The sequence below is a fragment of the Erpetoichthys calabaricus genome, chromosome 18, assembly GCF_900747795.2.
Source record: "Erpetoichthys calabaricus chromosome 18, fErpCal1.3, whole genome shotgun sequence".
Taxonomy (NCBI): domain Eukaryota; kingdom Metazoa; phylum Chordata; class Cladistia; order Polypteriformes; family Polypteridae; genus Erpetoichthys; species Erpetoichthys calabaricus.
The window spans coordinates 82,351,975-82,369,960 of record NC_041411.2 but is presented as its reverse complement, the minus strand read 5'-3'; the positions used below and the strand labels follow the sequence as shown (position 1 = coordinate 82,369,960).

The following is a 17,986-nucleotide window of genomic DNA, read 5'->3' as shown; positions in this document are numbered from 1 at the left end:
TTCTACCTCCGGACCCCCACTCTGCTCTGCTCCTCGGATCAGACGCGCCAGCTGAGGCCTGTGGGGCATCTCGCCAGACACCAGGATGAGCAGCTCAGGCTTCCCTTACTGGCAGGGAGCAGGAAATCGGGCGCACTCTCGGCGTCACATCAATTAAGACAACAAGGCGGCAACCAGCAAGCCTGTCCTGCGTCACACCAGGCGGCTGACACTTAGCAGCATCTCCGGGACTTCAGTTTGCTTTTGGAACCAAAGAGGATAAGATCATCTGAAATGGGAATCAACTTCCATGTATTTTGTTCTTATTTGGTTTTAACTAATCAGTTTAAAAAAAAAAAAAAATTTGCGTAAAAAGACACAGGTGCTCAATGACAAAATGTAATTATCAAGAGGCCATCGATATCAAAAGGTAAATATTAGCCAACGCCAGATGAGCCCCTCCCGGCCCTCTCAAGATAGACACACATTTATTATGCGGACTCATTTCAGGCAAAAAAAGGAAAGAAAAAAAATGGTAGCAGATTGGACAGCAGGCATCCCCCACCCCCTTCCCGGACCCCCTAGTCACCACCCCCTTGCTTTCTTATTTTTTTATTTTAAATCAGCATTCTTTAACCCTGACAGATCAATACCAACAACACCTGCCACGGCCTGGGATTCTGATTCCCAGCCAGGCACACTAACAGTGATGAGCCAATTCCGCTGAATTCGCTTTGTTTTGAGCTTGGTGAAAAGGTGGTGTGACCTGTAGGGGGGCATTGCAGCACCCCAAACCCCCACACAGTCCTGGGTTCAAATAAAAGACGATACTTTCAGGTGATACCTCCATAGAATTTTAGTTTCCTTCCTGCTGGACTGTACAACCAGCAATAAGTTCTTCCTTCTGTACCTCCCAGGCAGCCTCCCGACTCTGACCACCCAGCGGTGAACAACAGCAGCAAACACAACAACAGCACACACTAACAAGAATAGTAATAATTGATTACTTTTAGATGGCACATCTCTAACCTACTCAAGGCGCGTTACACAGACAGACGGGAGCCACTTCAGCTACCACCGATGTGTAACATCCACTTGGTAGATGAGACAACAGCCATTGTTGCTCCAGTACATTCGCCACACATTAGCCATGAGGTTGTGAAGGGCTGACAGTTAGCCAGTTAGAGACATTGGATGATTAGTTGGCCAGAATGACCAGGCCGTGGTGGGCAGTTTTGCTAGGACATTGGGACATATCCGACTCTTTATGAAGGATAACCAGGGATCTTTCATGGCCACAGAGTGTTAGGACCTCAAGTTTTACATCTTATCTGAAGCACTACGCCACTTTTAATGGCACAGTGTCCCTGTGACTACACTGGGGCTTTGGGATCCACTCACAGACCACAACCGGCCAGCGCCCTCTACTGGCCTCACCAGCACCCTCCAGCAGCAGCAGCAGGCCAGGCCCAAACATGCATAGCTTCAAGTGAATTACCTGTTCTCAGGGGCAGGTGGGATGTCTGCTGGATGACAGTAGCACTCCTGCAGGATTAGGACGGGTATGCTCCATGGTGGTGGTGGCGGTAGCATCAAGAGACTCGGGGACTACGGAGGGTGGATGGAAAGTTGAAGAGTGCATAATACAGAGATGTCCTCAATGAAAACCTACTCAGGCTGGGCTCAACAGGACAAAGCAAAGACAACACAGGAGTGGCTTAGGGACAACTCTGGGAATGTCCTGGAGTGGCCCAGCCAGAGCCCAAATGAATATCTCTGGAGAAATCTGGAAATAGCCGTCCACCGACGGTCTCCATCCCACCTGACAGAGCTGGAGAGGATCTGCAGAGAAGGATGGCATAAAATCCCCAAATCTAGATGTGTGAAGCTTTTCACATCAAATACAAAAAGACTCCAAGCTGGAATTCACAGTTAAAGGGTCTTCGACTAAGTACTGATTTAAGGGTCTGAACACTCATGTCGGTGGGATATTTCAGTTTTTAATTTTTAATAAATTTGCAGAAAATCCTCAAGTCCTGTTTTCACTTTGTCAGTCTAGGGCGTTGAATGTTGCTTGACGAGGGGAAAAAATGAATTTCAATGCTTTGAGCACAAGGCCATAACATAACAAAATGTGTAAACAGTGAAGGGGTCCGAAGACTTTCTGAAGGCGCTGCGTGTTTATTTTGTGCCCTGCTGTCTCGTAAGTTGTACTTTATTTAAAACAAATGGACATTTTCTAATGATGCTGAAAACTTTCTATTCATCCACCTCTGTTTTAAAACCTCTCGGTCTAATTCAGAGTCCGGGCAGCCACAATGGGGGCAAAAGTGAGTGGCACCCCCTCCAGTAAACTGTCCCACCCCCAGAGTTTTTTTTTTTTTTTAAACACTTTTGCTTACTTAACTTTGGTCCTAAAATGAGTTGCACTCTGTGAGTGGTCAGCTATCTGCACTAACCAAACAGGACGTGTCAGCTGCAAGTGGGAATAAATATGGCGGTGGTCACAACCTCTGAACTATCTTTTGAGGTAAGTTTGCAATGTTTGTACCACTTATGGGGTAAAGTGAATTCGTGGCAAATCTACTTTCAGTTTGAGTCTGTGTTGTTTATTTAGTAAGTAAGCTGAGCTTTCCCAATCCAAACTGGAGATGACCTCTTTCCACAGCTTCCAGTGGTGGTCCCCCAGGTACCCCAGCAGAGCAGCTTACCAGGACTACAGCTCCCATGTTGCCCTGCTAGTGTACAAATGGGAGCTCCGTCAGCGGAATGTTGCCATCTAGTGTACTGGGGAGTAATCTGTCCACAGGAGACAGTCTCTCTCTGTCCTTCTGCTGACCTGGCCTGGAGAGCCCATCCATCCGTGACCTTCCCAGCCAGGTAAGGATCCATCTTGTGTTTTTTGTCCACATCTCCTGCCATCGCAGCGTGGATTGAATCAACACTTAGATAACTTCTCGTATCATAGTCAGCACCTCCTCATTCATCTGCGTTTTTGGGACACCAAATTGCTCTTTCCACAAGCGCCAAAAGCTCATTCACTCCTAGGCGGCTGCCAGAAATCTCGCATACTAAGCTACAGGGAGCTTGGCCAGTGGGCCAGATAGTTGGATTGATGGATACGCACACACACACACTCAGACACCAAGCATTTCAGACCTTGCGAGAATACGAATGGACGACCTGAGACGTGGATTATGCAGCACGAGTAACGGGAGAGTTCCTCACGAAGGTTTTCAAAACGTGGTCTGTCATGTTGGATTACTGAGTGTAGACTGATGGGTAAAAACGGCACATTTATCCATTTAGTATTAAATCTTCAGTACAATCAAGTGTACAGAAGGTGACGGGGTCTAAGTACTAACATAATCCACTGTACGGTGCTTTTGTTACTTAAGTACATTTAATATCAGAAACTTTAAAACTTCTACTTGTGCAGTTTTCCCTTCTACTATGGTGTCTCTGCTTCTGCTCAAGTGGGGCCGTTGAGCACTTTATACAATGGCAGTGCTGGGTGACACGCGGTCGAAGGATGGAACAGTTAGGGTTTCAGTGACAGCTGGGGCCACTGGGGGGGGGGGAGGGGTGGGCTGCAGGGACGGTGAATCCCCCTCGCTCTCAGTGACTCTTGACCTTGGTCTCTATGTCTCTCAAAGCTTCACGCAGGCCTATGGTCCACAGATGGGAAAACAAAAGTGGATTTCACATCCGAGTCTGCAAATGGGCGGTGAGTTTAAAGCCGTGGGCTCACTAGGAGGTTAGTGGACAGTTGAAGTAGCCAGAAGATGTGGACACAAGCGAGGCAGCCCCTGGGAATCATTGCAGCCATGCACCTTGTACTGCCAAGAAAGGGTCTGGACCCACATGATTCTGCACTGGCATAAATTGAGATTAAAAGGTGTCATGAATAAAAGGAACTACTGGAGTGACCCCCGGCTGTTACTTTAAAACAAATTCTTCAACAAGAATAAGGAGACACAGTTGGAAACATCATCTCATCTCATTTTCTTAACTGCTTTTCCTGGTGAGGGTTGTGGTGGCAGTAGGCCAAGAAGGTCAGCACAGACTCCCCTGCCCCCCAGCTTCATATTCCAGCACTTCCTGGGGAATTCCCAGGCGTTTTCCCAAGTCAGCTAAGAGATAGAATCCCCACAGTGTGTCCTGGGTTTGCCACAGGGTCTCTAGCTCCAGGACTAGCTGCCTGGGGGGCATCCTAACGGTACACCCAAACAACCTCAAGCAGTTCATCTTGATATGGAGGAGCGGCGACTCATCTCTGAGGCTTCTCTCGACTCGCTGAGCTTCTCATCCTACCAGGCGGTGTCAGTTCAATGGCCCCGAAGAACGACCTCATGTCTGTACCCGCACTCTCATACTTTCAGGCGAAGAGAGAGATGTATACTGACCGGTAAGCCAAGAGTTTTGTCTTTAAACTCAGCTACCGCTTCACTACCATGGATCAGTTGAGAGCCCGCAGAACATCTGTACCACTGCACCAATCCATTTTTCAGTTCTGTTTTCATCGCTCATGAACAAGATCACGAGATACTTGAACTCCTCCACTATGAGCACTTGTACCCACCTCACCTGATGGCAGCAATTCACTCTTTTCCAAGAGAGAACCACAACCTCAAACTTGGAGGTGCCAGTCCCCATCACTCAAGTGTGTGCTGAAGGTCACATGCAGATGAAGCAGGACAACATCATCTTGATAATGTAACGATGCCACCACTAGCCCTACCAACTGGACACCCTCACATCCTCGGCTGCCCCTTGATATCCTGTCCATGAAAACCACAGACATGGAGTAGTGATGAGACACAGTCTTGATGGACCCCAACACCCTCAAGCGAAGGACTTTGGATTAACAGCAAGTATGCCGGACACAGCTCTCACTGCGTTCATATAGGGAACGAATGGCAGCCATGAGTGGCCCTGTGACCCCACAATCCCGCAGCAGCTCCCAAAACACCTGCCTAGGACGCTCACATACAAAACTCACATTGACTGCAAACATGGAAACTTGTTACGGGTAAATTTTGCATAAACATTAGGATGTTTTTCTTCACACAGAGAACAATAGACACATGGAATAAGTGACCAGGTAGTGTGGTACACAGCAGGACCTTCAGAACTCGACTTGATGTTATTTAGGGAGAATTAAATGGATAGGATTGATGAGCTTTGGGTGGGCTCAATGGTCTGTTCTCGGGGTGGGTGGGTTCACAAAATAAAGAATGGAATGAACAAACCTCCTCCATGACATCTTCTCACTTTTCCAAACTTCTCCGCCCCCAGCATGACATTTACGTCTCTTATGCCCACATTCCCACCTTAAATCGCTTAAGGGCTAAATGGATCAGTCACTTGGCGATGACCAAGAATGAAGCTTTGTGACTAACAACGTGCATCAATAATACTGTGAATATCAATCGCGTGTGGACACTCGGGCGGGGGGCTGCCTTGTCACACTGCATTACGCATGCCCACCAAAAGCCCCCCCCCCCCCCCCAAAGCCCAACTCTGGAAACAAAAAGGTTTGCTCCAACATCTCATGTCACATTTCTTTGATGCAACAAGCAAATCCTGGCAGAGAAGTAAAGACAATTTGCTGTCCGGATGGTTTGACACTCGAGTCTATCGCCCATCTTTGTCCAAACATCGCACGTAACGTTTTGTGAGGCCTTTAGTTGGCCGAGCCTTTTTCATTTAGTCTTTGCCTAATAAACAGGAGCTACTTGGAACGGACATCTCAAAGCTCAGTTCGCAGCAGGGGGTCCGGCTGTCATGGCAACAGGCAACTTAAGAAAATGTGGATAGGGCCTCTGAGTATCCGCTTAGGAAAAAACAGGACAAAAAAAAAAAAAATATCGAGATGTAGGATGGTGGGAGGATAGCCGGGCTGGGCCGGGCCACACTTTCACAAATTCAGACTTGAACCTGGATACGGGAATATGAAGCCAACGTGAGGAACAAAAGCAGCACAGGACAACATGGCATCCCATAAAGACTCTGGAAACATGAATTTGGACACGTCCGGTCCTTTTCATGATACGTCACTCACAGGCTTAACCGTATTAAGCATTCACATGTCTGCATGACTTCTGCTAAAGGAGTTAAATTCAAAAATCCACTTCCAGAATTATTGAGTGCACCTGTCAATGTGTTTTAATCTTTATTTTATACAGTGACTTTCACAAAGTGATTAGAAAGGTGTCAAGACACAGACCACCGTGTAATCGGCTAAAACAAACCCACCGAGAGGAATCTGATGAACATCTGGCTTGTCGACTTCATCCCCTTCCGCCTTCCATCTCCAGCTCATTACTGTGCCACAGACCCTGTGCTTCCCCACTACATTTAAAAGTCCTGCCGTTCCATAACCCCCCCCACCCCATCCTCAGGGGCCCAATTAGCCATAATTAACATCTGTAGCTCATTGAGAGGGAGATGAGATAAAGTGTTTAAAACAGGGTGGCCAAGCTAAGGGAAGACATAAGTGCAGAGCGGCATTCATCTACCGAGACTAAAAGCTGACCTTAAACATACAATCCTCTCAGATGTGCTCGGAAGCTGGGCCTTGGGGACGGTGGCAACAGACAACGAAAGGAGACAAGGAGTAGTAAACGGCGAAAAGGGAGACCGCACTTCCGACTCTTTTTGAAACAGTTCAGCCTGAGCGACTCCTGCCCTTTTAGTTGTGTCTGCACTTGACTCTCAGTTTTGCATACAGCATGGCAGGCAGATTTTATAATGGCTGGCAGCCTCGTTCAGTTCATAAGACAAAAAGGCAACGGAACCTGCTGGCTGCATCGAAATAAAGACGAGGCACAAACCAAGCTGGGAGGAGACGCTCAGTGGCAACTTCGGCTTTGTGTGACGATGACCAGCCCTATGTGGCACTTGGCTGTCTGGACCACAGAGGAGGGGCTTGGCTCATGGCTGACAGTTCTGAACGTAATTTAATGTAGTTTTGTGCAACTACATTTTGAAATCAATCTCTAAATGACATATGTATATTAACATGAATACGCCAATCTTTATTTTATATAGCACCTTTCAGGGAGTATACCAACACAATGTACTTTAAAAAGAAAACAAGAATACATTACAACCAGGCAGACAGAAATGGCATTGTGTGTTATATAAAGTACAGACGGACAGGCAGACAGATGGCACTCTAGCAAAAAGGGGAATTTAGCTTTACTACAGACCCTCAATACATAAATATATAAACTTTATGACAAACTACGACAGTCCTCCTCAAATACACACCAGAATTACTAAGAAAGAAAGAAAAATGTCTGACTGGGTCAAAGGTGGAAGGCAGTATGGTGCAATGATTAAGGCTTTGGACTTCAAACCTGAGGTTGTGGGTTCAAATCCCACCACAGACACTGTGTGACCCTGAGCAAGTGACTTCACCTGCCTGTGCTCTAACTGGAAAACCAAAAGAAATGTCGTAAGTCGCCTTGGGTAAAATCATCAGCCAAATAAGATAAAGAGAGCAGTCACAGTCTAGACAGATAGGAAAGGCGCTATATAAGAGAGAGATATGAAAGGCACCATATAATAGATTTAGTTTATTTTGAGGTTCTTTTACTCCTTTTTGCCATTTTGTGTTCAGCGGTGGATATGAATCCGGGATGCTGGACTCCCTAAGGCAGCAGCACCAATATATTGTAATACATAATTGTATTTTTGTAGTCCTCCTTAATAAAAAGACAAGTGTCCGTGTGTGTCTGTGTACCTGTGCGTGCGTCTGGTTACTAGGGTTAGGAAGAAAAATTAAAAATCTGCAAAACATGTAGAAGGGGGGTTAAAAAAGACAATAAAAATACCAAATAAGAAAACTGTTTTATCAGTAGCGTGGTAGAAACTTTCTTACACCCACTCGGGCCACATGAACAAGGCTTATATCTGTAATGCTAACGACTGATAGTTTTGCATGGAGGGCAATGGATGAGTGAAAGTAACAAATTGATGCATACATCTGGAAACCAAAGGCCAGCCATGACTAGGCTAGAGTCACTAAACTAGGCCAATGTCATTGTGACTGCCGCTGCATTTTCCACTTTGACTATAAGAGTAGTCAAATCGACGAGCGACACTGAAAGGAATCAGAATAAACAGATTGCTCTGCCTGAACAGGAAAAGGCGCCTTGAGGTAAATGGACTGAGAGTGTATTATTATACCAGACCAAAAGGACAACCCACTTATCAAATAACAAACATGAGGTCTGCGTTGATTACTTAGACTTCAACCTGTCTTAGGTGGGCAGCACAGCTAGCCCATTGATATTCTGCTATCAAATATGCATAAAGAACTTTAACATTTCCATACGGTCAAACAGGAGGCCACTTTTATTTCGAGGGACTTAAAGGTTAACAAAGACCACCACCACCGGGACATCAGCTGTGCAGACCCTTGAGCCACACGTCCAAAACTCTCAGGATGAAAGGCAAAAAAAAAAAAAAGCCAACTAAATCTCCCTGAGCCGTCACAGATTAGATTCCACACCAACAAATCTAATTAGCCCATCTGCAGTCTGGCTCTCCACCGTCTAGGAGAGGTCAGAAAGACCCTGGGACTCAAATTAACTATTTTAAAAAAATGTATTGATCGTAACGGCTGATTGATGTGTCCCAGAGGGCCCTTCCTGATCATCACCCAATAAACTGGCGGTCCAATGCACTTGAACACAATGATGAGCAGCAGATGATGCCACCTTCACAATGAAAGTCAAATGTCTGCCTATAAATGTGAATGGAGCAGTACGGGCCTTGTCAGGCTTCAGTCAGGATTCCTCACCCACCACCCAACTCCGAGTTCAAAGGTGTTATGTTTAGTGGTCTTGATGACAGCCTTCCAAGAATAGAGTTTACTTTCGTTTTAGGCATTTGATTTTAGATGAGACCCTAAAGTGTGGTCACTCACACATGGACAGTTTTACTAACAGGACTAATTTAAAGAAAACTAAAGGGGAACACAAGTCATGAGTCTGTAAACGAGCAGGAAGTTAAGAGCACTAAACCAAAGTCGACTTTTTAAAGCCCAATAAGTAAAGTTTAAAAGTGAAAGAGCAGACACTAAGCAAACCAAGAGCTAATCTTTAACACCATGGCTACTGCACAAATACACAAAATGGTGCTGATGATGACACCACTGTTGGAGAGGTTAAAACAAAGAATAAAGAACTAATGATAAAATTAAAGGGGCATTCAAGCCTCAGCTAAGGACCACTTCTAGGAGCAAGTTCTGGGGTCAGCACTGGGCTGTGGCCACTCTCCCAGCACCCTCTGTAAGTTCAGAGCCCCAATCACCTGTACTGTATGAGGAGTGTTGGGTGCCACATACAAGACGGCATTACGTGCTGCCATCTGGTGTACTGGGGGACTTCTATTAATAGCAGCCCTCCACTGCCTTACTATAGCGTCCCCCTTGTGGTGACACTCTGGCTACACCAACATGTCTGAAGTAACTAATCACTGCTACTGGTCACACGCGTGGGCACAGGGAGCATATACCAGGCTCGGGTGAGGTAACACCTCCGTCACGTGGCCACTGATGCTGAAGAATGAGTCCTATGATGAGCTTCAACATCAGTCTCGGTTTTTGTGAGAAGGTCCCACCACTTCCACCCCAGGACCATTTAACGAGTGACACCAATCAATGACAAACTAATTTCTAATAAGGATGGGGCTCTCGGAAAAGACAGTTGAAAGTGAAGACCACACAGGTTTAGAAGAGCACAGTGCCTACTGTAAAGTTGGGTGCAGTTGGGATATTAGCAATGTTTGGGTGAGGCCCCTTGTTTCCAGTGAAGTGTACCATGAATGCTACAGCACACAACGACATTTCAGACAAATCTGTGGCCACAGTTTGGAGCAGGACAAGCATGATTGTCTACTGTGGTCCATAAACACATGGAGGTACCCAAGTGACCTGCACAGAGCTCTGACATCAACTCTACTGAACACCTTTGGGATGAATTGTTAACACCAGTTGTTTGTCAGATCTTCACTTCCAAAATCATTACCTGACCTCACAAATGCTCTTTTGCCCACAGACACTACGAAACCTTGTGGAAAACCATCTGAGAAGAGTGGAAGCTCTTACAGCCACAAAGGGTTGGCAGAGCAGGTCTATATTAATGTCCATGGTTTTGAAATGGAATGTCTAGAAAGCTCCTATTGGTGTGATGAGCAGGTGGCCATAATATTTTGGCCACATAGTGTATTTTTTGGCTACCCATTTAAGCCCAGCATAGCTTCTAAGAAGGGTGAGATCAGTTCCACCATGTGGCAAAACCACAGACTGCTGCTATCCTTTAGCTGATGGCATTCCCAGTGTTTGAATGTCTTCCCCGTCATCCAAAATTAACTTCATCGGAGCTGAAATACTATACAGGAGGATGAGGAGAGGTGAAAACTCTAGTAGACGTGTGCTGGACAGAATGTGGACAATTTAAGATAGCAAAATATCCAAGTGAAATACTCATTTATGTACAGGAGAATATGTGGAAAGAGGACTGATTTAATTTATTACACCGATGACGTAATTCAGCGTTAACAGCACTGCATTCTGGGGCTCAAATTACTGTTGTCGGTGCACCGCCATTCAGTCACAGTCTTAAAAATTAGGGTGCTTTTTTTCAGGGCAATGCCACAGGGGAGCCATGTTTGGTTCCTGAAAGAAATATCCACAGGAAAGTTCCAGAAGAAACCTTTCATTTATATTTCTAACAAGGTCCAATTATAACTCTGAATAGAAGAGAACAGACTTGTGAAATGCCAAAGGGTCCCTGATATTAAAACAACTCTCAATGAATATAGTCACGCAGCTTTAGGGTCTTTGGGAACAACTGCTGTAGGTTGTTTTAATTTCTTCTGAATCAATGAAATATTTTAATTGTGGGAGAGCTGGACACAAGACCAATGAGAATGAATCTTATGAGCAAGGAAAGGAGCGAGGAAGACTCGGATGAGAGCACTACAGAGAAGGAGTCTGATGGGGTGGACGAGGCATCAGATCATGGCTCCGGTGTAGTGAAGCTTACTGCATGTGGTAGTAAGGGGCGGCCAGACGGAGATGTGTTGTTGTGATATGTATTTGAGAGGGTGGTTGTTTTGTAGAATGAAAAAATATTTATTTGTTTATTGAGCCTCTGTAAAAAGTGAAGTTTGTCTCTGGGGATAAATAAAGTTCTATCTATTATATAGTGCCTTTCTATCGATCTTTCATGCCTGTATAGTGCCTTTCCTATCTATCTATCTATCTATCTATCTATCTATCTATCTATCTATCTATCTATCTATCTATCTATCTATCTATCTATCTATCTATCATATAGTGCCATTCATATCTATCTATCTATCTATTATATAGCCTCTTTCCTATCTACAGTATCTATCTATCTATCTATCTATCTTACAATGCCTTTCATATCTATCATATGGTGGTTTTCCTATTGATCAATCATATAGTGCCTTTCATATCTGAATGTCCATCAATCTATCATAGAGTGCCTATCTATTATATAGCCTTTTTCCAATCTGTATATCTATTATATAGTGCCTTTCCTGTCTGTCTATCTATCTACATTCTGTAATGGAGTGGCACCCTGTCCGGTTTTGGTTTCTGCTTTGTACCCTACACTAAACCAAATTAAACAGGTCTAAATTTGGACAGACATGTATGCATACGTATTTCACAAGCACAAGCTATATATTCTGTATATATTCTGCACGCACACACCCTCTATGTATATTTACACACACATAACTGTCTTATTTGCAGACTTACCTCCAGTATACAAGCACGGCCACGAGGAGGATCAGGCAGACAAATGTAAGCGCCGAGACGACCACCAGAGGAATGATCCACTCCAACTTGGCTGAGGAATGGCCCGAGTTGGCCATGTTTGAGACGCTGTTATTTTCTGTAAATATAAAGAAAGGACGGTGATTCAGATGTACCTGTAAGTAAACACACACAGAAACACTTTCACCAGCAGGAAAGTAAAGGAATGCTGTAGCAGGAAATTCAATAAGGACAGGATTGGAATCAGTAATGGGAAGTAAAGAAAAGGAACTACCACTGCAGAAAATAAAATGATATTTGTATGAGAAATTTCCAGAAAAAATAAAGCTTTACAAATCCTGTCTCTGGTTTTCAGTGTCACATAGCCAAAGCTAAAATACAAAATATATTATTATTCACATAATGAATAAATTAATCTAGCAGCAAACTGCTCCACTACACATTAGATTGGCCCCCAGATTAGCCTGGCGGGCTCTCGCAGTCTGCGCCCCTATCTTGGCAAAACAGAGATCCAGACAGTATCACCTACCATGCCCCAGCTTTCCGGAACAGTTCCAAGCTCTCATTTTTTTATTCCAGGGTTACCACATTTTCTAAGAGTGTAAACAATGAAGTCCAGGAGACCCTGATAATTGGCTTTTCTCAGCATGTAGCCGCTGCGCAGATAATTGGGGTCTTAAGATGCCACACAACATGTGGGCTCACAGCAGAGTCGAAAATCGCTTAGACGGTCTGCCGGCACGAGTTAATCGAGGAGCTTCGAAGCACAGGGACCCACACGAGTAAAGAGCCGGCGTGCAGCTGCTTCACTTTGCCAGGGAGCTAAAAATGGAGCAGGGGCCGCACGTATGGCCACAGCAGAGCTCTGTTCTCATCTCTCAGCGCGCTCTCAAAGTAGGCCAGGGCTCCGTTGAGGAAGGTAATGGCCTTTAACAGGCAGGCTTGGCTAAGGTGCTAATCAGAGTGGAGCAGGGGGGTGTGCGTGCCCAGAGTGCAAAATACAGCAGCACACACGGCGCTCCTGGCAGGAAACCAGGACATGATAAAGGAAAGCCGCACAAACGCCACCAAATTAACTGCCAGTTAACTCCGATATGGACGGCGTTACTGGAGAGGAGGAATCCCTTCTGTCATTTACACCTTCGTGTGTGACATGGCCACTGTCTCTCTGTCACTGATTAATCTACAGGGAGGAGATTCAAAAATGAGCAATTCATATGTAATAAAAGTGCATGCGTTCTGCTAAAATTAGGAATTACATTTATAGGATAGACACACTGTGAAGAAACGCTATGGGGGCTCCTTTAGCCAACAGCAACACACCTTTAGAGCGCCTCACTGGGACTGGGACTGGGGTGGCTCTTTTATCCATAGCTAAGTCAGAAGTTCCTCTTTTTACTAATTCTGGTGTGTATTTGTTGGGGGGGGGTTTGAGGGCTTCAGCAGAAAAACAAATTTCCCGCTGGTGACAAAGTGCTATCTATCTATCATATACTGTCTTTCATATTAAATATCCATCTATCAATCATATAGTGCCTTTTGTATCTAAATTTCTGCCTGTTATATATTGACTTTCATATCTCGCCATCATGTAGTGCTCCTCATATCTGTCTTGTATTGGGCGCCTCATACCTCCCTACCTGTTTTATAGGGTCTTTAATGTCAACCACCCTATCTCTACCTTGTTTAGTGTCATTCCTCCCCTTTCTTTGTTATCTGGTGCCTTTCACGTCCGTGTGCTTGTCAGTTCATTCTACAGAGCCTTTCATATTTATCTTGTATTTTGCTCCTCACACCTGTTTATTTTGTATAATATCTTTCATATCTATGTGTTTGTCTGTCTATCTTGCATATTATGCATGTATAATGCCTTTCACGCCTTATTATAAGTTCCATGTAGCACCTTTCACATCTATCTATCTATCTATCTAATATAAAAGATACACAGGTAGGAGCAGAGCTGTGGTAACATTGCTGCTTCACAACAAGAAGTCCCAGGTGCTCCCTGCGTGGAGTCTTCATGTTCTCTCTGTGTTCATACAGTTTCCTCCCAGTGTTTCAGACAGGTTAAGTGAATCGTTGATGTGTGTGTGTGTTTGTGTGTGTGTTCACTCTGCGATGGACTGGCACCTGATGTTTAGTCTGCACCTTTCCCCCATGACTCCGCTCTGAATAAGCAGGACTGGAAAGCGCTATATAAATGTAATGAATTATTATTATTATTATTATTATTATAAGTGGATGGATAAACGATGTATACAACAAAGCCATTATAAGAATGACATTTTACACCACAGGTGTGTGTGCTTTCTTACATACAACACATTTACAGTGTCTTCAGAAAGTTTCCAGACCCTTCACTTTGACATTTACAGCCTTGTGCTAAAACCATCTTACTTTGTGAAACTTTTACCTTGTCAAACAACACTTAATAGCATACAACGAAAGTGAAAACAGGATTTTAGAATTTTTTGCAAATTTATATTTCATTGATAAATCAATAGATGGAATGGAAAAAGGTAATTTTTGGTTGGCAAGTGACAGATTCTGACAGGTTCTCCCATCTCAGCAGAAGGCTTCTACAGCTCTGTTAGAGTAACCACTGGGTTCTTGGTTGCCTCCTTGACCAAGGCCCTTCCTGTCCAGTTACTAAGTCTGGGAAGCGTCCTGGTGGTTTCAAACTTCATCCGTTTTACAATTCTTGAGGCCAATGTGCTCCTGGGAACATTTAATGCTTTAGACATGGTTTGATCTCCTAGCTGTGACCTACGCCTCACCACAATTTGACTGCCGGGGTCTACAGAGAGTTCCTTGGACTTCACAGCTTGGTTTTTGCCCTGAAATGCAATGTGACTTGTGGGTCCTTCTGTGCAGAGGGACACGTTTGGCTTTCTAAACGACATGCAGTTCATTCAATTTGCCACAGGTGGACTCCAATCAAGTTCAAGGAACATCCCAAGGAGAATTCAAGCCAACAGGAGGCACCTCAGCAAATGAGACATACTGTAAGGCTGAGGTCCTGACTCTCTGGTGTCATAAAAGGTCTCTGAGCTTCATTTCGGACCACCTGATCAACCCTATCCCTTATTGGCTAACAATCTCTGTCATCCCTTTATCACCTGATAGCTCATGTGTGGTGAGTGTACTGGGGCTAAATAGCTGCTGGAAGGATGGAGCATGTTAGTGCTGGGTGAAGTGCCCTCCCCATGTAAAAAGCTATATACTGTAAATGCAATGCCTTCTCCTTCTTCTTCTTCACTTGAGCACAATTTGGAGTGCCACAGCAAAGGGTCTGAATACTCCTAGAAATGAGAGATTTCACTTTTGGATTTTTAATAAATTTGTAAAACATTCTAAAAACATGTGTTCACTTTGTCATTATGGGCTACTGAGTGTAGATTGATGGGCAAAAATGTTAACTTTATGCATTAAAAATTGGGAGTGGTGTTCTCTCGACTTTCTTGTATACTCAGATATGGGGATGGATATTTGAGGAGTAAACCGCAAGACAATGATTATATTTTTATATTATGTACATTAAAGATCCACCAACAATAAATCAAATCAAATTAATAATATATTGAACAATTATTCTAAAAGTAAAGTTGAATAAATCGGACTCTGCAGCTGCACAAATAAAAGGTAAAGTATCACTTCCGGTTAATGGAAATAGCTCAAAAGTTGATAGAAATCTGCATTTTGTACCCAATACTTGTATGCAAAATGTGGTTGACTGAAGTGAAAGCGTACTCAAGTTATCATGTTCACATACACACACACACATCATTCCAGAAATGGTATTTTCGGACACGGTGAGGTCTAAAAGATCGAGATTCATCAAAATCTTGAAAAGGAATTTTTGGACGATTCTAATACTTTCCCTACACTTCGTATACGAGAAAGTCAGGGAAGTCTAAGACGTTGAGATTCATCAAAATCTCAACATGGAATCTTTAGATGATTACAATACTTTCCCTATACTTTGTATACAAGAAAGTAAAAATGAAATCAACAACACAATAAAGTATGCAAAAAGTGAAAGGAATTGAGTACGTTCGGAATCCACTGTATTTTATTCTTCTGTACTTGTAAAGTTTCTTAGGACCATCTTTAGAAAAGAAATATGCAACTTAGACAAACTAGCAACCTTCATTTTATATGGCGCCTTTCTATACTGAGCACCCATCCAGGATGCTTGAGAAGTAGAGGAACACACAACAACTGTTTGCGTGGAGGTGTCACAGGTGGAGCTCAGACTGATTACGTGTCCTGCTCAGCGGGTAATCGGCAGGAATGGGACCTTCTGGTTTACAGGCTGATATGCCGCCACCACCACAAGGAGGCAGTCAGAAATACGAGTGTTTGAAGCCAAACGAGACACAAGACCGTAAGATAGGGTTACAGCCAGAGAGGCCGTCTCACCTTCACCTTCACTAATAACACGAATCACACAATCACAGTCAACAAAACCACCAAGGGATCGAGTACCAATAAACTTTCAGGAACATTCACACCTCAACACAGAGGGAGAGTTATCCGTAATCTTGGATGACGGTGAAATGCATGGTGTCCACCTTTTAAATGGTCACATAGAAGCCGTCACTCCCAATCACTGCTGGTAACCAAAACCCCAGCAATCATAAATAATACAGAACACTCGATGGCCGCACTTATCATGAACAATCAAACTGTTGTGGCAGAACATATAATCATTTCAACGTCTTCAAATAAAGGTTTAAACCACAAAAATAAATTCCCTGCATGACAAAACCCCAGAAGGAAGAAATTAAGATTCAGACAGATGTATGGAAATACCAGAAGCAAATAAATAAGACCTCCAAATCACAAACAGAGGTCAGTTCCTCGGTCACCAAGCTGAAATACATGCCTCCGTAGACAGGAAGATGGAGGCTCTGAAAAAGGACAGCTGCACTTGCTACTCGGGGCAGATCCCTGTCATACACAGCAGCACGATGACACCTCCTGAACTTTTCACCCCCTCGTGGCACTTGCACATTTAGTCCTGGCAGAAGCAAAGCCTAAGCACGACACGACTTGTGTGCCACACACATGCCAAGCGAAAAGCTGATTTCCAAACAGAGACGTGACTACTGTGCTTTATACCTCCCATCCCAAACGACTACATGCCATTAGAGCTATAATTTAGTCTTCACCCCCATTATTCATAAACGTGGTGGCGATTACATCAATTCAAGTCTACAATATGTCACACTAAGAGCTGCCTACAGCTCCCCCGTGGTTATAAAACCTGCCCACACAGTGACTGGCATTTACACGCACAATTCTGAAATAATTAAATAAACATCGAGAGGGCCTGGCATTTGCTGAGCAGTGTTACTAACTGCTTGGGGTTCAAGGATCTCCAATTGCTGGAAGGGTTTAAAATCACAAACTGGAGAGGCAAATGAAAGCATGTGGAGCTTTAGAGCTGCCAGGACAGCAAGACGTCAGCTGCTGCAAAAAAAACAAAAAAACAAAACACGAGCTGCAGTTTTGCACACAATGGAATTTTCATGTCAAGATTCAGGTGGCAGCTTCAGTTCACACGCGCGTCAGAAGGCAGCAGCTAACTGATCAGAAGGACGCTAGGGTGAATCCTCCTAGTTGTAGGCCTCCTGGAGGAAGCAAAATATACACCAAGAAAAAAGTGACGCACCCTTTGCAGGTGGGCATTCTGAAGGAATGAAAGTTTAAACTATCAATCGATCCATCGATGGGGACCACTTTGACTTGGAAACACTAAATCAATGATTTGGCCGCACTGTTGCTTTTTCTTTTTGCTGTAGCTGTGGGCATCAGAGGTAGCCTACAAAACTATATCTCAAGTTGGTTAACTGGCAGGAGACAAAGAGTCCAGATAACAGGGGAATGGAGAGGGGTCATCAGTGGAGTCTCTCAGGGGTCTGTCCTGGGACTGTTACTTTGTCTGATTTATATCAGTGACATGGACTTCGGTGAAGTTAGTATACTTGTGAAATTTGCAGACGATACAAAAATTGGAGGAATGGCAGACACTGAGGAGGTGGCAAAAAGTATTCAAGAACACCTGGACAAGCTTCAGGACTGGGCAAACACTTGGAAAATGGAGTTTAAAGTTGAAAAGTGCAAAGTGCCACACAAGGACAACAGGAACATCAATTATAAACACAAGATGGGAGACAC

General features: G+C 44.1%; 1 protein-coding gene across 2 annotated transcripts in view; it reads right to left on the bottom strand.

Moving 5' to 3' along the window:
- The window catches only part of ptprga (protein tyrosine phosphatase receptor type Ga), a 411,465-nt gene that overhangs the window by 60,107 nt on the left and 333,372 nt on the right, over positions 1 to 17,986 (bottom strand). For both annotated transcript variants that reach the window (XM_051921188.1, XM_028825125.2), the window contains exon 13: positions 11,786 to 11,921. In XM_051921188.1, coding sequence (XP_051777148.1) covers positions 11,786 to 11,921 — 136 coding nt within the window. The remainder of the gene's footprint in view (positions 1 to 11,785; positions 11,922 to 17,986) is intronic.